At 46.5% G+C, this 27,730-nt stretch overlaps 1 protein-coding gene across 5 annotated transcripts in view; it reads right to left on the minus strand.

The window, feature by feature from the left end:
• Nucleotides 1-24,010: 24,010 nt before the first annotated feature.
• Nucleotides 24,011-27,730, minus strand: part of CHRNA7 (cholinergic receptor nicotinic alpha 7 subunit) — a 78,218-nt gene continuing 74,498 nt past the window's right edge. For all 5 annotated transcript variants that reach the window (XM_083475867.1, XM_083475866.1, XM_083475864.1 and 2 more), the window contains 2 exons: nt 26,908-27,017; nt 24,011-24,782 (listed from right to left, as the gene is read on the minus strand). In XM_083475867.1, the coding sequence (XP_083331993.1) occupies nt 24,264-24,782; nt 26,908-27,017 (629 nt within the window). In that variant the 3' untranslated portion in view covers nt 24,011-24,263. The remainder of the gene's footprint in view (nt 24,783-26,907; nt 27,018-27,730) is intronic.

Here is a 27,730-nt window from a genome sequence, read left to right on the forward strand (position 1 = left end):
GAGGTGCTAGACCACCCTTGTGGTCCCACCCCTCCCTGCTTGAAGACTACATCCTAAAACTTTGTCCCATCCCATGCCCGCCATCCGCATAGGAAGAGATCATGCCTCTGAGGTGGGAATGAAATTTCTCCTAATCCCATTACCATTTTAATTTTTCTGCATTTTAACTGTATTTCTGGTCCAATGAGAACTTGTCACTAGAGATTTGTTATCATTCCCCACCCCCACCCCGGCGGCCTTTATTTATTTTGCTTAAGCAGCTTGATTTTTAAGAAAGGACAATCTTCAAACCAAATCCCTTCAAATGATTCTCTACTTCTCCATGCCTTCTCTCCTACTCCCCCCTATGCCTCATTACATGAGATAAAGTTAGAAAGTCAGAAATGTCTATTTTGGCAAACACTATGAGGTAAATGATAAAAGTTCTGGAAATATTGTGACTTCAAAAAGAATAAAGTAAAGGTAAAGGAACCCCTGACCGTTAGTTTCAGTCGTGAATGACTCTGGGGTTGCGGCGCTCATCTTGCTTTACTGGCACAGGGAACTGGCGTACCGGCGAGTCATGTGGCCAGCATGACTAAGCCGCTTCTGGTGAACCAGAGCAGCTCACGGAAACGCCGTTTACCTTCCCACCGGAGCGGTACCCATTGATCTATTTGCACTTTGACGTGCTTTCGAACTGCTAGGTTGGCAGGAGCAGGGACCGAGCAACAGAAGCTCACCCCGGTGCGGGGATTCGAATCGCCGACCTTCTGATCAGCAAGTCCTAGGCTCCACCTGCCACCCACATCCCTCAAAAAGAATAGATCTGCCTTAAAACATAAGCATAAAATTGTCATTAATGGGCTGGATTTCAGTTGTTAAGATGAATGTATTGCCAAAGATGTTATTTCTGTTCTAAGCCCTCCCAATTATAGAGAATGTGAAATGTTTTAAAGAATGGCAGAAAGTTTTATCTAGATTCATCTGGCGGGGGGGGGGAATGACAAGAATTAAATATAAACTACTTATAGACTCTAAAGAAAGAGGGAGATTTTCCCTGCCAGATTTGAAAATCTATTTTGAAGCTGCGGCGCTTTGCTGGATTAAGAAATGGATACAACTAGAAGATACCAACGTTTTAGATTTGGAGGGATTTGACAATGTGTTTGGATGGGATACATATTTATGGTATGATAAAGTAAAGGCCCATAATGCTTTTAAAAACCATGTAATTAGAAAATCTTTGTACAATGTATGGATAAAATATAAAGATCTCTTGGAAAGGAAGACAGCCAGACAAAGGAAGACATTGGCTTTCGCCAATGGAGGTGAAGGCCCAGAAAAAGTTAAATATAGACACCAAGTGGATGAGATATTCAGATTTGCTAGTGGAGGACAAAGAAAGTTATAAATTAAAACCGTTTGACCAAATTAAAGACAAGTTAAATTGGTTACATTATCACCAGATTAATGAATTGTACAAATTAGATAAGAAAAATGGTTTTGCTTCAGAAAAATCTAAGTTGGAAATGGAGTTGTTGGACTCTAAAGTTAAAGATTTGTCTAAAATGTATAATTTACTGTTGGAGTGGCATACAAAGGATGAACAAGTTAAATCAGTAATGATAGACTGGACAAGAGATGTGGGACTTAATATAATGTTTGAAGTGGGAAAGATTGTGGAAGAAAGGGGTCAGGTTCACTGCATGTACGGTGTTAAAGAAAAATATTATGAAAATGATGTATAGATGGTACTTAATCCCTGTAAAATTAGCAAAGATTTATCACAATAGTGATAATCAATGCTGGAAATGTAAAGAAAAAGAAGGTGCCTTTTTTCATATGTGGCAGTGGCGTAGCGTGGGTTGTCAGCACCCGGGGCAAGGCAAGTAATTTGCGCCCCCTAACCCGTGGATTTGCGCCCCCTAACCCTAACCCCCAGATGTTGCGCCCGGTGTGGCCGGCCCCCCCTGCACCCCCCACGCTACGCCACTGATATGTGGTGGACCTGCCCCAAGGTGAAAGACCTCTGGGAGAATAGTTATAATGAACTGGGGGGAAAATGTTGAAATATACACTAACTAAGAAACCAGAGGCCTTTCTTCTTGGAATAACAGGTTTGGAATTGCCCAATAAAGATGTTAAATTATTTTTGTATGCCACAACTGCAGCAAGAATTTTGTTAGCGAAGAATTGGAAAACACAAGAAGTACCAACAGTGAAAGATTGGCAGATGATAGATTTTTTGGAGCTGGCCGACCTGACTGGAAGAGTCCGTGAACAGAAGGAGGAGGAGTACCAGGAAGAATGGGTGAAATTTAAAGACTATTTAGCTAAATATGTTAAGATAACTTAATTGGAAAAGCTTGCAAATAATAGATAGGTTTAGGATTTAAATATGTAAGGATAGGATTTAAGATGTTTAAAGCTAAATTAGAAAGAATGAAAGATGTTAAGTGATCAAGTTAATATTATGAGAAAATCGATTTTGGAAAACTGTTAAAATAATATATAATGAAATTCAACCAAGGGGATTTGAGGATGTATGTTTGTTTGTTTGTTTGTTTGTTTGTTTTAAATTTTTGGAAAATCAATAAAAAATGGGGGGGGGGACCATAAGCATATGAGAGAAACAGCATGGATAATACTGTAATATGCTATTCAAAGCTGCTATCTGGGTTTTTAAAGAAAGATAACAAGTTTGAATGATATGAAATGCATTTTGTAGTGATTCTACAGTACAAGCTAGCTGGTTTAATCCTCTCCCTCCCCACCCCCTATGACCACCATCCAGGCAACATACTCTGGGCTTAAATTTTAATTTTGTTTTTCTCCTAGAAAATTGGAAACATGTATACAGTAAGGCAATCTATGTGACCTTTCCAAAGCAGCAGTTATAAATAAAAATTTTCCCATTGATTTCCTCACTGGAAATTAGTACATTATTACCAGTCCCCCCTTGTTTTCCACAAGGAAGAGTATGCATTGGCAGATCAGGCATTTACGGTCTATGAAACTTTTGCATGTGATCAGTCATAAGAAGGGCTTTTTTTCAGCTGGAACTCAGTTCCGGCACCTCTCAGGTGGGCACCATTGCCATTCTAAGAGAACAAGGGAGGCGTTCAGGGTGAGTTCCGGCACCTCTTTTTCTAGAAAACCCCAAGGAAGGGGAACCTTATGCCCAGAGGTGAAATGCCACCTTCTAAGTCTAAGCCTCTTCATCTGGCTCCCAGGACTTCCCCGAGGCTATACGTCCGCCTCAGCCCCACCCCTTACCCCCAGGCCATGCTGCTCACCAGCCCCACTTTGCAAAAGCAAAAATGCTACCTTTTAGTGTTTCTTCCTGGCTGCACACTTTCCCTGCACCTCGGAACACTTTCCCTGCACTCCGATAATGACTCTTGTTTCCCTGGGTGGGCACCTCACCCGCCCGACCCTGTTCTGCTGCTCTACTGTCCTCCTTGCCAGGCCCCTCAAAGGCCATTTTAGTGGCAGGGATGTGCATTCCAAGTCACTGCATTTGGGGTAAATTAAAATGGCAGATAAGCATTGTCAATGGCAGTTGAACCGGCTGCCCATTCAAAAGTGTTGCTGGCCCCCCTGCTAAAATGCTGCCCCATGTGGAGGGGCATAAGTGATGCTGCTGCTGTGGTGAGTGAGATGGTGGGAGGGGTTGACAACACTCCCCCCCCCAAGACATGCCAGTGTGGTGTAGTGGTTAAGAGTGGTAAACGCGTAATCTGGCGAACCGGGTTCGTGTCTCCACTTCTCCACATGCAGCTGCTGGGTGCATGTTGGGCTAGTCACACTTCTTTGGAGGTGCATTATGTTGGGAAACTGCCAGGGAGATAACGTCCATCATGGCCCCCAAGCCGGAGTTCGGAGTTTCCATCGGCCTCCCGTAGTCACGCAGATCCAACAGTTAGGGGCACAAAGCCTTTGGAAATTCTTAGCCACATTCCTAGGCTGGTGCACCCTCTTTCAGCAGAAACACAGCCAAAAGCTTGCATCACAGAAGAGCATAATTTACAGACTTTATTTAGCGTTTAACAGAACAAAAAAAAGTGACCGTTCTGTGTCAGCATCTCTGGCCAACTGAAAACGAAAGGAATATCAGAACAAAAACATCCTGTGTATAGGACATGCGCAGACTCTGTGACTCCCCAAAGCCTGCTCCCTTTTAAGGTGGAACGGAAATATCCTAACATCCTCCCCCTTTCCGTGTAACCTGTTGTACCTGTGGTTCACCCAATTGCAACCTTTGTACATAAACCTTATGTTGTTCTCTGTTAACAACCTTCGACAACAGATCAGCAGGAATTTCATTTCCTGGCATGTAGGACACCTGAATCAGTCCTTTCTGAATACACTCTCTTGCACGATGTAGCTTAATCTGCAAGTACTTGGTTCTTTGCTTGCAACTCTCCGAGTTCAGCAAAGCCAAACACGATCTATTGTCTTGATACACTTGTATAGGACATTTCACAGACACCCTGATGTCCTTAAACAGTTGCATCAACCATTCACAATCCATGAGTGAAAATGACAGAGCATTGAGTTCTGCTTCACAGGAACTTAGGCTCACTGTTGTCTGCTTCTTGCACAACCAGTCAAACAGGCAGTGGTTGTACATGTAGCATACTCCAGAAGTGCTTGTACCATCCGTGGTGTCACTTCCAAAACTTGCATCGGCAAAGATTTCAAGACCTCCAGTCTTCTGACTGGTGAACCTCAGCCTGTAGTGCATAGTCCCTTTCAAATAGCGGGCTATGCGCTTCAGAGCTTTCCAATCCTGAACCGTAGGATTGTTGGCATGTCTGCTAAGCAGATTACAGCTTACAGCTATGTCAGGTCTTGAACATCTGGCAATGAAATTCAGCTTGCCTAGAATGCATCTGTACAGCGTTGTGTCAGAAAACGCTTCAGCAGTACTGTCTACCTGGTAACCTGTCACCATCGGTGTGTCTGCTGGGTTTGCATCAACCAAATTCAACCTGGTTAACACATCAGCAATTTTCTGTGTTTGGTGTACCAGAAAATTACCTGCTTGGTCCTTCTCCACCTGCAGAGAAAGATAGTTGGATACCTCACCAAGATCCTTCATGTCAAAGTGCTCCTTCAGCTGAGCTAGGGTGCTTTGGTAAAAAGCCTGATTCTTCCAAAACATCAGAAGATCATCAACAAAACATAAACAATACAGTTTGTTTTGCCCCTCCTCCTTGACAAACACACATGGATCAGCTTTGCCCTGGTGAAAACCTAGAGAAAGCAATGTCTCAGTGAGTTTTGTGTTCCAACACCTGGCACTCTGCTTAAGACCATATAAGGATTTCCGCAGTTTACAGACCATTCCCTTCTGTATCTGCAACCCATCAGGTGGAAGCATGAACAGCTGTTCATTCAAAATCCCGTACAAAAAAGCTGTATTAATGTCGTGGTGGGAAACATGCAGTTTCTCCTCCGCAGCGACCTTGAGCATCAGCCGAATGCTCTCATATTTGACTGTGGGTGAGTAGGTCTCGTGGTAATCCTGTCCTGGTACCTGTGAAAAACCTCTGGCAACCAATCTGGCTTTGTGTCTGACTACCTTGCCATTCTGGTCTGTCTTGGCCTTGAAGACCCATTTGCTGCCAACCAGTCTCTTTCCTGGGACTACCGGTACCAATTCCCAAGTTTGGTTCCTGTTTAAGGAATCAACTTCAGCCTTCATGGCATTTAGCCAAGGCTCAGCATCTTTAGAGGTTAACTCCTGAACCTCTTTGAAGCTTGAAGGTTCCCACACCTTCTCTGAGCTACTAAGAACAGCAGTTGCTGTCTTAGCAAACTCATCAGCATACCTCTTTGGAGGTCTGCCCTTGGTCGCCCTTTCAGATCTGCGTACTAGACGCAAGTCTTCTGGACTCATTTCCTCTTTCTCAGGAGAAAAGTGACCAATGGTGAACAGTGGTTCTTCCAGTTCATTGTCAGATGCATCAGATGGTCTGACTGAGGCTTTTGCGCTCTGGTAGTCTGCTGTGTCGTCACTGTCACTGACATCAGCAGCAGCAGCAGCGCCGCCCACTGAACTGGAATCCGAACTCTGATCATCATCATCATCATCCTCATCATCATCATCCTCAGCAGCTTCCTCAGCTTTAGCTGCTTGCTTGACATCACCTTCAACCTCCTCTGGGTAACACTGGAAAATTCCCACATTTTCCCCCCACTTAGGATTGTACTCAACACTCCTTGTGAACTTAATGGACTTAGAGTCAGTCATCCATACCCTGTATGCACCTTTTTCGTACCCCATGAACAAACCATGTGCCCCACGCTTCCCAAGCTTGTTGGTTTGTTGTGTGCGTACCCACATGTCCGAACCAAAGATTCTCATGTGTTTGGTGTTGGGTTTCTTGCCAAACATCTTCTCATAGGGGATACAACCAATGGGTGATGACAATCTGCGATTAACGGTGTAAACCAAATTCCCCAGAGCTTCCCCCCAAAACTTATCAGGGAGATTGGCATCATGCAACAAGGTTTTTATTCCTTGCAGCAATGTTTGATTTGCTCTCTCCGCAAGTCCATTCATCCATGGCGATCTGGGCGTTGACATGTCATGCTGGATTCCCTTCTCAGTCAGGAAAGCTTCAAACTGCTGAGAAGTAAACTCCCCGCCCCGATCAGTAAAAAAACAAGAAATACGTTTACCGTGCACATTCTCCAACCAAGCACAGAATTCCTTAAACTTCGGAAACGCTTGCGATTTCTGTTCGAGCAAATACACATGAATGTACCTGGAAAAAGAATCAATCAGAATCATGAAGTACCTTGCTCCTCCTAAAGAGGGCGCTAGTGGCCCGACCAGGTCCGCATGCACCAGCTGGTAGGGTTTGGAAGCCTGCCTGCTAGACTCCTTGCCTTTTGGAGCAACCTTCACCTTGTTCTCTGCACAAGATACACATTTCATGTGAAATTTACAAGGTTTGATGTTCAAACCTTCAACCACCTCTGGCATCTTGGCCAGTGCCTTCCAAGAGAGGTGACAAAACCTTCGATGCGCATCATGAATGCAACCTGCATGAAGAACTTTGTTAGTTTGTGCAACACAACAGGAATCAGCATTTGACACAACAGCAGTGTCCTCATAAGTTATATGGAACAAACCATCCATAAACTTTGCATGCAAATAGTCCTCTTTGCCTTTACTGATGACACAGACGCTCCTCTTGAAGGAAATCTGAAAACCACGCCCAGTAAGCTGTGGGACGCTCAACAAGTTGCTCGCCGCTCCTGGAACATATAAGACACCGCTGATGGTTGTGTGCAAACTTGCAAGTTTCACAGTCCCTTCTCCAGCAATTTGCAACGTCCTTCCATCAGCCAGGTGGATCTCACCTTCTTGGGGCTTGAAGGAGATAAAGAGATGCCTGTCCTTGGAAATATGGCGATTCGCACCTGAATCCACAATAAATCTGCCTTTGGCTGTTGGAGCAGTCTTTACAGCAAGCAAACCCTTGTTTTCCAGCGGTTTGGGCTTTTGCAGCTTGCCCCCCTGCTGCTCCTGGCCAGCAGACTTGCCTTTAGCCTTTGGAGAAGCTGTGCCAGCAAGCAACGCCTTGCTTTCCACTGGCGTGGGCTTTTGCAGCTTGCCCCCCTGCTTCTGGTCAGCAGACGTGCCTTTAGCCTTTGGTGAAGCCGTGCCAGCAAACAATGCTTTGTTATCCCCTTGCGCGGGCTCTTCACCCTCCCTCTGCTCCTGGCCATCTGCAGGTGTCTGCCTGTGGCTCTGTTTACCTTTGCCTTTCCGGCCTCTGCAAAGGCGATGGCCTTGGTTCCCATGAGAAACAGAGCTCTCAGCTGCCGACTCCTTGGCTCCCCCTGGAGGCTGGAATGCTGCCTGGGATGACGTGACGGTCAGCTCCCCCTGCAGCTTGCAACTGGTGCCCTCAACATCCCTGCATTCATTCGCATTCTGGGAAACAGCTAGGACCTCCGATGCAGTCAAACTCTGGGCTGGGATTATTGGCAAATGAGCTTTTTTCAAAGCAGTCCACATCCCACGTGCAGTGGTGTTGCCAGCCAGCGTCTTAATTTCCTCAAGAGATACGGATAGGACTATTACGTCCATCGCTCTCGAATCATGCGATTTCCATTTCTCTGTCAGAGGAACTGGGGGGGCTTGAGAAACAACATGCCAGACCCCAAACTGACGCAGCAAAGATTCACACCATTTTGCCCAGGATTCATAATTCTGCCCATCCAACTTAGGGCACTCAGCATTTCCATAAGCTTGGAAAAACCCCATTTCCAGCTTTTTGCTTTAGCCGTGAGTCTTCTATGCCTTCAAAGACTCCTTATCTTGGCAGCCCATTAATCACGAAGCCTTTCTGGCTCGGCTCCCAGGCCAATTAATCTGCCGGAGATCAAAGACTCACTGCCGAGGTATAACAGAAAAAGCGTCCGTTTTGCTTTTCCCCCCTTCATACCTCTCAAACGCAGTCTGTTGCAGCTTTACTCTCCTGTAGGTGCCGTGAATCTGGGCCCGAAACCTTGTTGTTGGGAAACTGCCAGGGAGATAACGTCCATCATGGCCCCCAAGCCGGAGTTCGGAGTTTCCATCGGCCTCCCGTAGTCACGCAGATCCAACAGTTAGGGGCACAAAGCCTTTGGAAATTCTTAGCCACATTCCTTTCAGCAGAAACACAGCCAAAAGCTTGCATCACAGAAGAGCATAATTTACAGACTTTATTTAGCGTTTAACAGAACAAAAAAAACGTGACCGTTCTGTGTCAGCATCTCTGGCCAACTGAAAACGAAAGGAATATCAGAACAAAAACATCCTGTGTATAGGACATGCGCAGACTCTGTGACTCCCCAAAGCCTGCTCCCTTTTAAGGTGGAACGGAAATATCCTAACACATTACCCATACAAGTTTTCTCCAAGGACATCTAAAAAGTATAGTCAGAATTGAGACTAAGGACTGCAGTTCATGAGTTTCCCTTGTGCCATAATTAGTGACCTTGTTTTATGTGTTTTTCTTACCACTGGTGGCAAAGCCATGAAATTCAGAAAAGTGTCTCCAAAATGAATAATTGGTTTATGTCAGTACATAAGTTCTTTAACCCTTGTAGGTGTTTACTGAGCACATGTGGATTAGTTGAGCTTTAACTGTTATTTTACTAGGCTGTTTAAAATTCAGCCATTGCCCAATCTGATATACATTCTTTTTATGAATCACAGATGTTGGCTGTCCTTGTTCAAGTGATACATCATTGCTGCACACCTCACAAGAAGGCAACTAACATTGGTGAGCACAAGTGCCATCTGAATGAGTCAATGCAGTGTAGTGGTCAGTGTGCTGGATTAAGAGCAGAGAGATCTGGGCTTAAATCCAATTTGTACATGAAGCTTGCAGGAAGATCAGCTGTTACCTGTCAGTCTGACCTCTCTGGCAGGGTTGTCTTGAAAATTGCATGGAGAGAGCACCTTGTCCCTAGAGGCCCTACAAGAGCAGAACAAAGCCAAGGCCAGTCTCCCCCAGGCTGGTGTCCTCCAGATGTTCTGGACCACAACTCCCATCCTCCTTGGCCATTGCCCATGCAGGTAGAGGTTGCTGGGAATTGGAGTCCCAAGCAACTGGGCTGCACTTAGGCTGGCCTAAGACCTGAATATTTTCTGCTAGCTCTCTATTTTGTATCCATCCCCTGGAAAGAGCTCTAAAGCCTTCTGGAGTTATTGGATGGACTGTGGGAGACCTTTGTCTTCTTTGATATATTTAATGTAATTGTCCACCCTCTCTTTCCAAGCAGATTTAGTCAATGAGCTCTATAAATAATGGTTCCTGGTGACTAACTGTCATTTCCATCCTCACATATTTCCAAGGCTTTGCTAACTCAGCAAGGGCACATTCTGCACTTCGCCAGGAAATAACAGCCTGATTGCATCCTTTTTTTTGCAATGTGATAACTGAAATATATTAGCACATGGTTTCCTCTGGACTACTCTTCTGATGAAAAATAGAGCTGGCATCCATGGGTTTTTTCTAAATGCAACCTTTGGACATCTGTTTCTTGTTCCAACTGTCTCAGCCATTTTATCATCCTCTGTTAAACACAGCACAAATCAGAGACATACCGAAGGATTGCAAGTGTTTAATTCTTATGGGGCTGGGAAGAAAGATCACAAGGAAGATGAAATAATGGCTTTATATGGAGGTGCTCATAGCATCAACGCCCCAGCAGAGATGGCTTCCTGCCTAGTCACAGCTTAGGAGGCAACATACAGAGCAAGCCTGCTTTCTAACCCAGCTGTCACACAACCAACCTAGCTGTTGTCCTTCTATTTGCCACCCAGGGGGGAGGGAGGAGCCCACCTATTTATCCTCCAGCACAGGGTAATACTAATGAAGGTACTTAGCTAGCAAGCTGAGTCATTATCTTAGAATTGCCTAGTTCAACCCAGTGGCGTAGCGTGGGGGTGCCAGGGGTGCCAGCCGCACCGGGTGCAACATTTGGGGGGGCGCGTTTGGCCGGCCCTCCTTGAGGAAGCAGGAACCCCACTGTCCAGGCGGAGAGACCTCCTCCCGCTGCCAGCCTTCGGAAGGCTGCTCCGAAGCCTGGCGGTGGGGCAGAGAGCAGTGGCATAGCGTGGGGGGTGCAGGGGGTGCACGCCGCCTGCCATGCCGCCCTGGCTGCTTCAACCGCGTCCGACAGCCGGCTCGAGGCTCCTTCCGGCCGGGTCTCCCGACGGGGCGCTGCGGGCGGAGGCTCCGGCACCAAGCGCCACGCCGCCCAGGCTCGGGTCGCTGTCTGGACGCGCGCAGCCCGCCAAACGCACCATCGGCGGCGCTCTAGTGCCTGCGCGCCAAGACCACCCACCCGCCCCGACGGGGCCCCCCCTCACCCGCGCCGGAGGCCGGCTGACGCACTGGCCCCAGAGCCGCCCCCTCCCCGCGCCAGAAAGAAGCCCCCTCCCCGCGCCAGAAAGAAGCCGCGTCGGGACTAGCCGGGCCAGGGAGGGAGACTGAGAAGGCTGCGCCGCGACGCCCAAAGATGCGCGTCTTGGCGCAAAGGGGACCGCGGCACCCAGACGTGGAAGGGACCCTCTCCCCCTGACCCGCCACTGAACTGCAATTTCCAGCTCCCTTGGCAAATCCCAGTCCCCAATCCCCAAGATGCTTTATTTGAGGCAGGGGTCCTTTAATTGCAAAAACAACACCACGGAGGGCAGTAGTCACCAGAGTAGAGTCGTCAGTATTAATGACCATGGTTAGGGGTTAGGGGGCGCAAATTACTTGCCTTGCCCCGGGTGCTGATAACCCACGCTACGCCGCTGGTTCAACCAAAGACTCTTCCATCAGATTTTAACCCTTGATGAGTACAGGACCCCAAGAATTGGGAGGGACTCAAAGCATCGTGCAGCCTGACCCCCTGAACCTACAACACTCTTTCTGTGTGTATCTCTGTTTATATTCTGCGATAGCTCAGTTGATAGAGCACGAGACTCTTAATCTCATGTTTGTGGGTTCAAGCCCCAACATTTGGCAAAAGAGTCCTGCATTGCAGGGGATTGGACTCCATGACCCTTGTGGTTCATTCCAACTCTACAACTCCTTGATTCTATGATTATATCATTCTGCCCTGTCCCAAGATAACAAAAAGCAAAGCAGCAAACAACAACCCTACAGCAAAACAGAGCACAATTCAATTTAATCTGATGGCATTTCTCCTTTGTTCCTCTACTTCAGGGGTCGGCAACCTAAGGCCCATGGCCGGAAGTGGCCCACGGAGGCCATTTAACCAGCCCACAAGCCACCCCCGAACCAAGCCACCCACGCGGCGAGTCCCCACGTGCTGCACTAAAGCAGCCCAGCACGGTGTGAGGACTGTCTTCCGTGGCACCGGAAATCACTTCTGCGCATGCCCAGATGCCAAAAATCGCTTCTATACAGGTGCAATTTTTGGTATCTAGCCATGCACAGAAGCGATTTCCAGTGCGCAGATGCACTGGCCTGGACCACAGAGGATCTCTATGGGAGTGATCCGGCCCATGCCCGGTAAGCCTTGCTGACCCCTGTTCTACTTCATCCTCATAGGTCAGACTCTGAAAAACCAGTTACTCAAATCTGGACTTTGGTGGATCTTTGGTGGGAAGAATTTCATAATTTGGGGTGGGATAGTGTAGCAGCCACTGAGAACAGCTGCTCCTCCCCCCTCCCCATAACCCTTCAGGGTCTGATTCCCTGTGTATGCAAAAGGGACCCTAAATTGTATCCTTTCTCATTATTCTTCCAATATTGTCAAGGGTGGACCACTAGAATTTTTAAAACAAGTCTCATTCCAGCCTCAAGTCAAGGCTTAAAGTTGGGTTCCTCTGCCATGGGCCTTGATCTATTGCATTCACTCATGCCGCTTGAGTTTCAGTCAGATGAATAGATTTGACACTTTCCTTATTTAAGGAGAAGGGGAACATTTTCAAATGGTTATTATGGCATGTCTAGTTTCCTCCCCTCTCCCCCCGAGGAGAATGGGAAATCAATGTTGCTACCATCTGTGGAAAGGGGCTATAGATTATTTGTAGACTTGTGACAGTTCCTGGCATACATCATTTCGCAATTCAATTATGCAGTTTGTGACGCTGCAGCAAGGGATATTGATGGCTTCTGAACTCAACTCATGGAAGGGATCCGGGCCAAAAGTTGGGCCAAAGAAGCAAAAAATATAGCAGGGGATTTTGGGGGCCTGGTGAAATCCTGAGGTCAAGAGACTGAGTTCTCAACTACATATCTTGTTCGAAATCTTTATAAATTACTTAGATGAAGAAATCTTTATTCCTTACTTAGATGAAGGAATTGAGGGAATGCTCATCAAATTTGCAGATGACACCAAACTGGAAGGGGTAGCTAATATGGCAAAAGACAGAATCAGAATTCAAAATGATCTTAGCAGATTGGAGACCTTGGGCCCAAACTAACAAAATGAATTTCAATAGGAACAAATGTAAGGTTCTGCTCTTAGGCAGGAAGAACCTGATGCACAAATATAGTATGGGAGACACCTGTCTTACTAGTAGCATATGTGAAAAGGATCTAGGGGTCTTGGTGGACCACAAGCTGAACATGAGTCAACAGTGTGATGCAGCTGCAAAAAAGCTAATACTATACTGGACTGCATCAACAGAAGTCTAGTGTCCAGATCAAGTTATATTACCTCTCTATTTTGGCTTGTTTCAGTCCCCGTGTGGGGACTATGTCCAGTCATGGGCACCACAGTTTAAGAAGAATGTTGCAGAGGAGGGAAATCAAAATGATAAAGTGTGGGGTAATTGAGCATTATGATGAATGGTTAGAAGAATTCAGTATGTTGAGCCTGGAGAAGAGAAGATTGAAAGATGAAAGGATCTTGTTCCAGAAAGTAGGACCTGAACCAACAGATACAAATTACAAGAAAGGAGATTCCAACAAAACATTTGAAATAAGTTTTAGTTGGTAAAAGCTGTTTGACAGTGGAACCAGCTCTCTTGGAAAGTGGTGGACTCTCCTTCATTGGAGATTTTCAAACACAGATTGCATGGGATTCTTTAGCTCTGATTCCTGCATTTAGGGGGGTGGACAAGTGACACAGGGTTCTTTCCAACTCTACAAATTCGATGATTCTGTGAAATCAAGAATTCCAGGTTCAAATTGTACTTCAGCCATAGACCTACTAAGGAAACTTAAACCTGGCTGCCCTTCTGTAATATTAGGAGAAACTGCCATGTATTACGAGTTTATTGTAAAGATTAGAAATTAATATTTCAATGTTAGGTTTTTTAAAGAGGTCTTTTACACCTAGAATTTTAAATTTTTGATGGCTGTTGAAATCTTGACTTAAAAAACCCAACAACATCCAGCTTCCTGGGAGTTTGTTAAGAGGGAGATAGTAAAAGCACAACGTCAGGCAATACCAATGAGACGGAAACATGGAAGGTGCTTAAAGAAGCCAGGGTGGCTATCTAAAGAACTTTTAACTGAGTTAAGATTAAAAAAGGATGTGTACAAAAAATGGAAAAGGGGGGAAACCACCAAAGAGGAATTCAAACAAATAGCCAGCACGTGTAGACACAAAGTCAGAAAAGCTAAAGCACAGAATGAACTCAGGCTTGCTAGAGAGGTTAAAAGCAACAAAAAAGGCTTTATGGGTATGTTCGTAGCAAAAGGAAGAACAAAGAAACAGTGGGGTCACTCAGAGGAGATGATGGTGAAATGCAAACAGGGGACACAGAAAGGGCTGAACTCCTCAATGCCTTCTTTGCCTCAGTCTTCTCCAATAAAGAAAACAATGCCCGACCTGAAGAATTTGGAGCAAATGATTCAGCAAAGGAAACACAGCCCAGAATAACTAAGGAGATAGTACAAGAATACTTGGCTAGTTTAGATGTATTCAAGTCTCCAGGGCCAGATGAACTGCATCCAAGAGTATGAAAAGAACTGGCAGATGTGATCTCAGAACCACTGGCAGTCATCTTTGAGAATTCCTGGAGAACAGGCGAAGTACCGGCAGACTGGAGGAGGGCAAATGTTGTCCCTATTTTCAAAAAGGGGAAAAGAGAGGACCCAAATAATTACCGCCCAGTCAGTCTGACATCAATACCAGGGAAGATTCTGGAGCAGATCATTAAGCAAACAGTCTGTGAGCACCTAGAAAGGAATGCTGTGATCACCAATAGTCAGCATGGATTTCTGAAAAATAAGTCATGTCAGACTAACCTGATCTCGTTTTTTGACAGAATTACAAGCCTGGTAGATGAAGGGAACGCAGTGGATGTAGCCTACCTTGATTTCAGCAAGGCATTTGACCAGGTGCCCCATGATATTCTTGTAAAGAAACTGGTAAAATGCGGTCTTGACTATGCTACCACTCAGTGGATTTGTAACTGGCTGACTGACCGAACCCAAAGGGTGCTCATCAATGGTTCCTCTTCATCCTGGAGAAGAGTGACTAGTGGGGTGCCACAGGGTTCTGTCTTGGGCCCGGTCTTATTCAACATCTTTATCAACGACTTGGATGATGGACTCAAGGGCATCCTGATCAAATTTGCAGATGACACCAAACTGGGAGGGGTGGCTAACACCCCAGAGGACAGGATCACACTTCAAAACGACCTTGACAGATTAGAGAACTGGGCCAAAACAAACAAGATGAATTTTAACAGGGAGAAATGTAAAGTATTGCACTTGGGCAAAAACAATGAGAGGCACAAATAGAAGATGGGGGACACCTGGCTTGAGAGCAGTACATGTGAAAAGGATCTCGGAGTCTTGGTTGACCACAAACTTGACATGAGCCAACAGTGTGACGCGGCAGCTAAAAAAGCCAATGCAATTCTGGGCTGTATCAATAGGTGTATAGCATCTAGATCAAGGGAAGTAATAGTGCCACTGTATTCTGCTCTGGTCAGACCTCACCTGGAGTACTGTGTCCAGTTCTGGGCACCACGGTTCAAGAAGGACACTGACAAACTGGAACGTGTCCAGAGGAGGGAAACCAAAATGGTCAAAGGCCTGGAAACGATGCCTTATGAGGAACGGCTAAGGGAGCTGGGCATGTTTAGCCTGGAGAAGAGGAGGTTAAGGGGTGATATGATAGCCATGTTCAAATATATAAAAGGATGTCACATAGAGGAGGGGGAAAGGTTGTTTTCTGCTGCTCCAGAGAAGCGGACACGGAGCAATGGATCCAAACTACAAGAAAGAAGATTCCACCTAAACATTAGGAAGAACTTCCTGACAGTAAGAGCTGTTCGACAGTGGAATTTGCTGCCAAGGAGTGTGGTGGAGTCTCCTACTTTGGAGGTCTTTAAGCAGAGGCTTGACAACCATATGTCAGGAGTGCTCTGATGGTGTTTCCTGCTTGGCAGGGGGTTGGACTCGATGGCCCTTGTGGTCTCTTCCAACTCTATGATTCTATGATTCTATGATTCTATGATTCTATGAGTGACTGAGGCCGTTTAGGGCTTTCAAGGTCAGCACCAACACTTTGAACTGTGCTTGGAAACGTACTGGGAGCCAATGTAGGCCTTTTAAGACCAGTGTTATGTGGTCTCGGCGACCACTCCCAGTCACCAGTCTAGCTGCCGCGTGACCTTAGACTGCAATTTGTACTGTGATGTATGGAACATATAAAATTGTCTTATACAGAGTCATACCATTGGTCCGTCTAGTTCATGGGTAGGCAAACTAAGGCCCGGGTGCTGGATCTGGCCCAATCACCTTCTAAATCCAGCCGGCAGATGGTCCAGGAATAATCATTTTTTACATGAGTAGAATGTATGCTTTTATTTAAAATGCACCTCTAGGTTATTTGTGGGACATAGGAATTCATTCGTGTGTGTTTTTTCAAAATATAGTCCGCCCCCCCACAAGGTCTGAGGGACAGTGGACCGGCCCCCTGCTGAAAAAGTTTGCTGACTCCTGGTCTAGTTCATTGCTGTCTACAATGGGGTGAGCTCCTGTTGCTCTGTGCCAGCTCCTGCCAACCTAGCAGTTCAAAAGCATGTCAAAGATAAATAGGTGCCACTCTGGAAGGAAGGTAAACGGCATTTCTGTGAGCTCTGGCACTTGTCATGGTCCTCTGTGCACCAGAAGCGGTATATGACACGGAAAGCTGTCTGTGGACAAACGGTGGCTCCCTTGGCCTGAAGCGAGATGAGCGCCACAACCCCATAGTCACCTTTGACTGGACTTAATCGTCCAGGGGTCCTTTACCTTGTTTACCTTTACTTAGGGCGGTCTAGTTCCCAAAGTTGTCAGTGGAATTTCAAATCAGACTTGGAAGCATCTCTTTGAGCAAAATCTTTAACGAATATTGAGGAAAGCCAAAAAATTATTGAGAGTAAGAATATTTTTTCAGTAAGATTTCAAATGCCACATCAGTTATTTATTCATGATGCATTTATATCCTGACCTTCTTATAGATTAGAACTCAGGGCAATGGACATGAGGTTCCTTCCCACGTGGTTGACTTGACTTCCCAGGCATTGACTTGAAACAGACATGCTTTGCTTCAGAAAGTGTGGTTAGATATGCCTTCAGACCATAGCTATCCTTTGTCATCAATAAGATTTTTATCATGAACCAGGACAAAATTCAGGATACGAAGCCATGTACAGTACATGAGTGAAGTGTCAGAGGAGGAGGAAGAACCAGCTTCAGTGATGAGCCCAAGTGACACCCCTTTGCACCAAGAGCCCATCTCTCTACCATCTCCCAGTGTGAGGAGGTTGTACTCCCATCATCCAAGGCTTTTTGCCCAGAAGTCCCAATGAAGCCACAGGGGCCACCATCCCAGTGAAGCTGATGGTTGCTTAAGCAGGCAAAGCCCCTTTAACTAAAAGAGCTAACCATCCAGACAGGTATCACTCTGGGACTCTAGCTGAAGCAACATTTGAACCTGCTCATACAATTTTCCAACTCGAGAGCCTGCATGGGAGCGCTCTCCAGGGCACTAGCTAGAACCTGAACTAACCTTTGCATTGCTTTGCCCTGAGCTTTGCTTTAGTTTCATAGAATCATAGAATCATAGAATCATAGAGTTGGAAGAGACCACAAGGGCCATCGAGTCCAACCCCCTGCCAAGCAGGAAACGCCATCAGAGCACTCCTGACATATGGTTGTCAAGCCTCTGCTTAAAGACCTCCAAAGTAGGAGACTCCACCACACTCCTTGGCAGCAAATTCCACTGTCGAACAGCTCTTACTGTCAGGAAGTTCTTCCTAATGTTTAGGTGGAATCTTCTTTCTTGTAGTTTGGATCCATTGCTCCGTGTCCGCTTCTCTGGAGCAGCAGAAAACAACCTTTCTCCCTCCTCTATGTGACATCCTTTTATATATTTGAACATGGCTATCATATCACCCCTTAACCTCCTCTTCTCCAGGCTAAACATGCCCAGCTCCCTTAGCCGTTCCTCATAAGGCATCGTTTCCAGGCCTTTTACCATTTTGGTTGCCCTCCTCTGGACACGTTCCAGTTTGTCAGTGTCCTTCTTGAATTGTGGTGCCCAGAACTGGACACAGTACTCCAGGTGAGGTCTGACCAGAGCAGAATACAGTGGCACTATTACTTCCCTTGATCTAGATGCTATACTCCTATTGATGCAGCCCAGAATTGCATTGGCTTTTTTAGCTGCCGCGTCACACTGTTGGCTCATGTCAAGTTTGTGGTCAACCAAGACTCCTAGATCCTTTTCACATGTACTGCTCTCAAGCCAGGTGTCACCCATCTTGTATTTGTGCCTCTCATTTTTTTTGCCCAAGGTTTCGTTTGCTGAGCCTTCAGCACTAGTCTGTCCCTCCTCAAATTGCTTGGTTTAAGGGAGCTGTTTGCTTTTGCTGTTGAGTCTGTGTACATTTTTCCACCTGCTGTTCAAACATTGTTTTTATTTGGTTGTTTTATAGTTATTGTACTTTCCCTTTTATGTTCTCTACACGGCTTCCAGAGGCCTTTCTGGGGTGGTTTATAAACTATAATGTCAACTATCAAATAATAAATAAATGTGATGGGTCTGACCTAATGTAGGCCCATTAGCATCTGGTTCAACATGAAGGTGTTTTGACAGAGCCAAATAGCATTATTGAGCCAAAAAGAGCTGTTAAAATGTGGTTTTTAAGAAGGCTGACCAAAAGGTTATCCACAAAAAGCTTCACACCTAAATTTGAGCACAAGAGACATGGAAAAGCGGGGCTGAATGCTACCTGGCAATTTTTAAGGGGGTAAAAATGGGAAAACCATTACTTCACATTACTATTGAGCTCCTCTCAGAAGCCCCATTGGTGACCACACTTTTCTCACCTCAAAACCCCTCTGATGTTACATTACTTGGTGATGTAGTGTCACTGTGATGGAGGCTTCTGGGGGCAAAAAAGGGTGCAGCCATTTTGTTACAAGAGTCCCCACCAGATCATTACTTTGTCATGATGTAGCATAGTTCCTGGGAGGGGGAAGGCAAAGAATATCTCAGTGCTGAACATTATTATTATTATTATTATTATTATTATTATTATTATTATTATTACTACTACTACTACTACTTATTATTGTTATTATTTATATCCCGCCCATCTGGCTGGGTTTCTTCCAACACTCTGGGTGGCTTCCAACAAAACACTAAAATACAATAACCTATTAAACATTAAAAACTTCCCTAAACAGGGCTGCCTTCAGATGTCTTCTAAAAGTAAGATAGTTGTTTATTTCCTTGACATCTCACAGGAGGGCGTTCCACAGGGCGGGCGCCACCACCAAGAAGGCCCTCTGCCTGATTCCCTGTAACTTGGCTTCTCACAGCAAGGGAGAAGGCCCTCAGCGCTGGACCTCAGTGTCCAGGCAGAACGATGGAGGTGGATACGCTCCTTCAGGTATACTGGGCCGAGGCACAGAAGAGTGACTACTCACAGAAGAGTGACTAGTGGGGTGCCACAGGGTTCTGTCTTGGGCCCGGTCTTATTCAACATCTTTATCAACGACTTGGATGATGGACTCAAGGGCACCCTGATCAAATTTGCAGATGACACCAAACTGGGAGGAGTGGCTAACACCCCAGAGGACAGGATCACACTTCAAAATGACCTTGACAGATTAGAGAACTGGGCCAAAACAAACAAGATGAACTTTAACAGGGAGAAATGTAAAGTACTGCACTTGGTCAAAAAAAATGAGAGGCACAAATACAAGATGGGTGACACCTGGCTTGAGAGCAGTACATGTGAAAAGGATCTAGGAGTCTTGGTTGACCACAAACTTGACATGAGCCAACAGTGTGACGCGGCAGCTAAAAAAGCCAATGCAATTCTGGGCTGCATCAATAGGAGTATAGCATCTAGATCAAGGGAAGTAATAGTGCCACTGTATTCTGCTCTGGTCAGACCTCACCTGGAGTACTGTGTCCAGTTCTGGGCACCACAGTTCAAGAAGGACACTGACAAACTGGAACGTGTCCAGAGGAGGGCAACCAAAATGGTCAAAGGCCTGGAAACGATGCCTTATGAGGAACGGCTAAGGGAGCTGGGCATGTTTAGCCTGGAGAAGAGGAGGTTAAGGGGTGATATGATAGCCATGTTCAAATATATAAAAGGATGTCACATAGAGGAGGGAGAAAGGTTGTTTTCTGCTGCTCCAGAGAAGCGGACACGGAGCAATGGATCCAAACTACAAGAAAGAAGATTCCACCTAAACATTAGGAAGAACTTCCTGACAGTAAGAGCTGTTCGACAGTGGAATTTGCTGCCAAGGAGTGTGGTGGAGTCTCCTACTTTGGAGGTCTTTAAGCAGAGGCTTGACAACCATATGTCAGGAGTGCTCTGATGGTGTTTCCTGCTTGGCAGGGGGTTGGACTCGATGGCCCTTGTGGTCTATTCCAACTCTATGATTCTATGATTCTATGAGGCCGTTTAGGGCTTTAAAGGCACCAGCACTTTGAATTGTGCTCGGAAACGTACTGGGAGCCAGTGTAGGTCTTTCAAGACTGATGTTATATGGTCTAGGCAGCCGCTCACAGCCACCAGTCTAGCTGCCGCATTCTGGATTAGTTGTAGTTTCACCTTTGTAGGTCACCTTCAAAGGTTGCCCCATGTAGAGCGCATTGCAGTAGTCCAAGCGAGAGATAACCAGAGCATGCACCACTCTGTCAAGATGGAGCTGATAAACAGCTGTCCTGGACACAGAATTGACCTGTGCCTCCATGGACAGCTGTGAGTCCAAAATGACTCCCAGGCTGTGCACCTGGTCCTTCAGGGGCACAGTTACCCCATTCAGGACCAGGGAATCCTCAAAACCTGCCCGCCTCCTGCCCCCCCAAAACAGTACTTCTGTCTTGTCAGGATTCAACCTCAATCTGTTAGCCAACCATCCTCCAACCACCTTCAGACACTCACACAGGACCTTCACCGCCTTCACTGGTTTTGATTTGAAAGAGAGGTAGAGCTGGGTATCATCCGCATACTGATGAACACCCAGCCCAAACCTCCTGATGATCTCTCCCAGCGGCTGCGTGTAGATGTTGAAAAGCATGGGGGAGAGGACAGAACCCTGAGGCACCCCACAAGTGAGAGCCATGGGGTCTGAACACTCATCCCCTACCACCACTTTCTGAACACGGCCTAGGAGGAAGGAGCGGAACCGCTGTATAACAGTGCCCCCAGCTCCCAGCCCCTCTAGATGGTCCAGAAGGATGTTATGGTCAATGGTGTCAAAAGCCACTGAGAGATCCAGCAGAACTAGGAAACAGCTCTCACCTTTGTCCCTAGCCCGCCGGAGATTATCGACCAGTGCGACCAAGGCAGTTTCAGTCCCATGATGAGGCCTGAATCCCGACTGGAAGGGATCCAAATGGTCCGCTTCTTCCAGGCGTGCCTGGAGTTGTTCAGCAACCACTCACTCAATCACCTTGCCCAAGAATGGAAGATTTGAGACTGGGCGATAGTTGGCCAAATTGGCAGCATCTAAAGATGGTTTTTTAAGAAGCGGTTTGATAGCCGCCTCTTTCAGCGGGTCTGGGAAGGCTCCCTCACAGAGGGAAGCATTCACCACCCCACGAAGCCCACTGCCCAGCCCTTCCCGGCTAGCTATTATAAGCCAGGATGGGCAAGGATCAAGGAGACAGGTGGTTGGTTTCACTCGTCCAAGCAGCCTGTCCACATCCTCGGAGGTAACAGATTGGAATTGATCCCACGCAACTTGACTAGACAGGACTCCAGCACTCTCCCTCCCCAGCCCTGCTCCCACGGTGGAGTCTACCACTTCCCGAATCTGAGTAACTTTATCCACAAAAAACTTTGCAAAATCATTGTAGGAGATCATGTGGCCCGTACTAGGCCCCAATGTAGCAGGTGGTTCCACTAAATTGCGAACCACCTGAAAGAGTCTCCTGCTGCTGTTTTCTGCAGATGGAATAGAGGCGGTGAAGAAAGTCTTCTTCACCATCGCTACCGCCACGTGGTAGGCTTGACATTGAGCTCTAACCCGTGTCAGCTTCAGAATGAGTTATCCGCCACCGGCACTTTAGCCGTCTCATTGATTGTTTCATCGCCCTCAGGTCCATGGAAAACCACAGGGCTGTCTGGGCTCCATGCAATCAGAGAGGGCGCTTCGGAGCCAGACAGTCAATAGCCCTAGTTAACTCCGCATTCCAACGGGCCACCAGGGAATCAGCTGAAAGGCCATCAGCATGGGATAAAGCATCCCCTACCACTCTCTGGAAACCATTTGGATCCATTAAGTGGTGGGGGTGGACCATCCGAATTGGTCCCACCTCCCTGCAGAGGGGAAGGGTCGTGGAGAAGTCCATTTGCACCAGGAAGTGATCTGACCATGGCACTTCTTTCATTTTGCTTTTACTTAATGTCAGACCACCAACATCCATAGAGGTGAAAACCAGGTCTAAGGCATGTCCGTGGCTATGGGTTGGGCCAAACTTATTCAGGGACAGCCCCATGGAGTCCATGCTTTCCACAAAGTCCCAATCGGTCCCTTGTAAGGTTGTGTCGGCATGGATGTTAAAATCCCCTAGGACAACGAAACTAGGTGTCTCCAGGAGAACATCCGCCATAACCTGAAGCAGCTTGGGCAGGGAATCCTTGGTGCAGCGGGGAGGTCAGTACACCAAAAAACGAATTCTGTACTGCCCCTATTGCCCAACTTCCAGAACATGCACTTGGAAAACTGGGTGTTCCCAATAGGATGACTGGTGCAAACTAGTGACTTCCTAAAAATCACTGCAACCCCCCCCTCCCCGCCCACATGACCTGGGTTGCTGTGCGTAAGAGAAACCTGGTGGACAAGCAGCGGCAAGGACAGGCCCATCTGCTTCATCCAACCAAGTCTCTGTTACACATGACAGGTCAAGTCCTCCATCCATGATGGCAGTGGATGGCAGTGGTCTTATGAATCAATGACCTGGCATTGCACAGCAGCACCTTCAGGTCATGTGGGTATCCCTTGCTGATTCTAGTATCCGTCCGGTCAGGACCAGACCCGGAGGCAGGAATAGTCCTCAAACAATGACTAAACCTGCCTCCTCTGTAATGACACGGTCTGGTCTTAGCATAACTCCTCCTCCTACCCGTGATCACTGAGATCGGTTCTCCCAGTGCATCCCCCTTGTGGAACATGCTCCAGCCATTTTGTTAGCTGGGACCCACTCCCCAGCAGCCCTGACCCCTCCCCTTAAGAACAAAATAAAACTCTTTTTTTAAAAAAAAACACACAATAAAACAATACTAACAAAAAACTAAAAATTACAAGCACATCAAAATCAAACAAATTCCCGAGCCCAACCAAACATCCATCCCACCCACCCCCTAAAAAAAATTCAAAAGGGAAAAAGAAAATTTCAAAACATTTTAAAAAGAACTCTGCGCCCCTCCGAGTCCTCCTGGACAGCAGCAGCCATAGCAGCAACCGTCCTTATGAGGCAGCCCCGCCCTGGGCCAAGTGGTGAGTGGCAGGAGCAGGGCCCTCAGGCACTCACGCAGGAGTCCTTCCTATGCACTGGAGATTGCTGTCCATTGGGATTTGTGGGGTGGAAGGAGGAGAGGCCAACAGGATGTGGAGCCAGAGCCAATGAAAGGCAGAACCAATTAATAGCTTTGTCCCAGTCTTCCTCCCTACTGCTGAGATGTAAAAGGGGCAATACTGAGATCAAGGAGGATGGAGCTGGCAGACAAGGCAAGCCCCTTGACTACTTGTAAGTAGGAAGGAAGGCAGGTGGGGCTGGCTGAGGGCAGGCTGAGATTGGTGGGGCAGTTCCCCCTGCCCCCCAGTGGGCCAGCCTCCACTGTTCCTATCAGTAGTCATCAAGACCAAATCTGGTAACCATTTGGCAGGAACACAAATGATCAGAGTTGCCTATATTCTGTATGTACTCCAGGTATGCTAGCTTTCCATGTATGGAAATGAGGACCCGGCCTCTGGTTCTCATCTCTTTTGAAATAAAGACAGTGTCTAACATGTGGGGTGGGAAAGTGTGAAGGCATATAGGAACATAAAAATAAACAATGCAAGGAAGATGCAAATAGACTTAAATAATTTATTCTGGGCACCAGATTTGGTAAATTGGCGAGATGGTGCAGTATACAGAAGGCCCCAGCAGTTGCCAAGGCTATTAACACTGATACTGTCCGTTTCTTAGACTGTACCTCCCAAAAGTAGTTTGCATCCAATCATCCTATATAAGTCAAGTGCACTGAATATACTATTGCTACTTAACATATTTTAATAGATTGCCAACATAAAAAAAAAACTTTTTTGCAAGTCCACAAGTGCAGGTCAAGCAAAATCTTTAGAAACAGCCTCTACAAAATTGGGGGCCGACATTAAGATGCCAATGGTACAAATTATTGTGAAGACCGAAAAAGCCATCAAACAGAGGCGGTCCACAACAGAAGCAGCAAACTTCCATTCATTGCAAATGGCTTCTGCCTCATCCTGGTCTCGGAACCGGTTGGCAATATATCGGACCTCCTCTAGGATCTTTGCCAGTTCTGGGTCAGTTTCAGACGGATGTCCACTGTGAAGGAGGTTGTCTTCGTCAGTCGGGGAGCAAGTCATTCTCCCACAGATCACACCGGAATCAGTGGTAGGGGTGCAATGGACACCTTCCAGGCCTCTGAAGCCTATGTAGAGCATATTCCCATTACTGGATTGCTGCCCACTCACAGTGTTTACATCTATGCTGGACATACTGCATCGACGCTGTTTATGCTGGCATGCTGGTCGCACTTTGTCCTCCCCTGGTCTTTTCATTCTCAGGAACCAGGCACACCAGTTGAGAAGGATGATTCTGGTCTGGGAAACATGTATAAAAACACACCGTAGCTATTATATCTTGGAAGATATCTGGCCCCTTGCATGTTACTTGCTTGTCTAGCAATGGTAAGGTCATTGACCAATGAGCCCTGTGCCTGCACTCCACTCTGGTTCATACATTCAGTTGGGGGCTAGCACTACAAGAGTGTGGAGGAGGAGCAGTCTTTAAAGGGGAGCCCAAAGCACAGTGGAAGAGCACATTCTTAGCATGCAGGAGGTGCCAAGTTCAATGCCTAGATTATCCAGCCGAAACAGGGATGGGCGCCTGTGGCTCTCCAGATGTTGCTAGATAACTTTAGGAAGAAAGTAAGTGCTGTTGGACTATGAAATGGACTACCATAGAAGGTGGTGGACCCTCCTTCACTGGAGGTTTTTAAATGGAGGTTGTATGGCCATCTGCCAGGGATTCTTTAGCAGTGATTCTTCATTGCAGGACATTGGGCTGGATGACCCCTGGGGTCCCTACCAACTCTACAGTTCTATGATTCTTTCCATCCCTACCTGTGACCCTCCAGATGTTATTTGACTCCTGCTTCCATCAGCCAACATGGCCAATGGTAAGGGATGATGGGAGTTTTAGATCAGCAACATCTGGAGGGCCACATGTGCTAGTTACATGACTAGCCAGTCACATGAAGGTCAGCTTACACAATTCTCCCCTCAAAAGAGTGAGGGAAAGATCATATTAATTAGGTACACACTTGGATGGCCCGGGTTGTACTAGATGCTACAAAAAGGCTCCTGTTGCTTCTCTACTTCTACTGCCAAACTGTCCTAGCTGAATGTATGAGCAGGGCTGGCCCACCCATGAGGCAAGATGAGGCAACCGCCTCAGGCAGCAGGATCCATGGGGGCAGCAGATTCCAATTTAGATCTTTCTCTCCCCTCCCCGCCCCATTCCTGATGTAGTTCTTCCCTCACCTTTCTTCCCTAGTGAGGAGAGGGGCTCCGTTTTGGGGTCCACCTCAGGGGCCAAAATGTTTTTGGCTGGCCCTGTGTATGAGCCAGGGTCTTGTGAAATCAAACCTCCCCATTGGCTTCTGAGCCACACATGTGCAAAGTGTCTTCCAGATAAACTACTTTACAAAAACCTTTTTGTTCAGATCTCTCTTTCTTAAGACAATAATGTCTAGGCTTTGCAATTTGCCCAGTTTCCTCCTGTTTTCATCTCAAACTCTCCAAAATCAAAATACTGTTTTCAATCAAATTTAACACACTATTTTTAATCATCTTCAGTTTTGCATTTTTTATTGACAGTTCAAACTCTCTTGGTGCAGGAATGTTTAAAAGCTATTCTTAAACCAGATGTCGGGGATATATATATCACCTAATGCAAAAAAAAAGATCTCACAGAAACTCATAAACCACTTTTGAATATCCTGTCTTCATCCTCTTTACTGTTTGTTTGTTAAGAAACTACCTGGTGATTAGCAAAATCAATGCTCCATCTTGCCTAGCACACTCAGCCCTGACTGGTAATAGCTCACAAAGGTCTCAAGCAGAAGTCCTGAGATCATTTTTATGGGAGGGCATCATGATGGACCTTGATGCCTTATTCCATACAGCCTAACATACTGCCTTTCATTTGACAACATAGAAGGAGTATGTATTTAATCATAGTGAAGTCTGAAGACACAAATGCATACATATGTTTGTTGGGGATGAGTAGAATCTGCTCCAATGGCTGAGATCTGACTGCAGTTTGAAGCACGTCCAGCCACTTCATAAGTAAAGATTTTTAGAAACGTTTTTTGAAGTTAGAAGGATAGGAGACCAGGGGCCAGGCAGAAAAATCCAAGGTTCAGGTCCCCTGAGCCACTCACTAGCAATGCTCCTGACCTGTTGCCTCCAGAACTCCACCTCCCATCATCCTTGACCATTGGCCATGGTGGCTGAAGGGCCACAGGTCCCCCATCTCTGATGTATGGCTGAACTATGCTTGCAAAGATATATGTGCTATCAAACCATTTCTGTTTGCTGCCTCATCCAACTAATATCTGGGGAACAAGAATGACTTGCCTGCTCCTGTAGCAGGACTGTGATCTGCAGGGTTTCAGTTATATAGAGACAGGGAGGGGAAAATATGCATCATCTGGGCTCTTACCCACTTGGGCATTTTCCCCCCATCTGGATCATGGTGGTGATACTGCAAAACGATCACGGTAACCACAACTGAAAGTCCGACAATAATCATGGTGCTTGCAAAATACTGTGCTGCAAATGGAGAGGAGAAGAAGATGAAGAGGAAGAGGAGGAGGAAATAATGACCAGGTTATGGGGAGAATTTAGGCTGCAATGCCACTTCAAATAGCTGTCATTCACCTAATAGTCTAACATTGTAGTCCAAACGCTGTTGGACTACAACTCCCAGCATTCCTGGCCATTGGCCATGCTGGCTGGGGACTGTTGGAAGCTTGAGTCTGGAAAGCCACGGGAGAGAGGACAGTGCAGTTGGTAGAGCATGAGACTTAATCTCAGGATCAAGGGTTTGAGCCCTACATTGGGGAGATTCCTGCATGGCAGGGAGTTGAACTAGGTGACCCTTGTAGTCCCTTCCAACTCCACAATTATTGGATAGCCCTACATCCTGGATCCAAAGGATGGAGTGCACAGAGCCCCCTGTGAATATGGGCATTTTATTCCATCCTGCCAGAAAGTTAGCACAGGATGAGTGCAAGACAGGAAATACTTCTGCACATGTGCAGTATTTAATTCCTTTTATTTATTCATTGCATTTATACCTCACCTCTCCTCCAAGGAGCCCAAGGTGGTGTCTCTGGTTCTCCCCTTCTCCATTTTATCCTCACAACAAATCTGTGAGTTGGGTTAGACTGAGAGGCAGTGACCCAAGGTCACCCAATGTGGATTTGAACCCTGGTGTAACCAAACTGACTCTCTTTTTATAGAATGAATGAAGAGATTAGAAG

This window comes from Podarcis liolepis (assembly GCF_965112155.1).
Source record: "Podarcis liolepis genome assembly, chromosome: 14".
In the NCBI taxonomy this organism is placed as follows: Eukaryota; Metazoa; Chordata; class Lepidosauria; order Squamata; family Lacertidae; genus Podarcis; species Podarcis liolepis.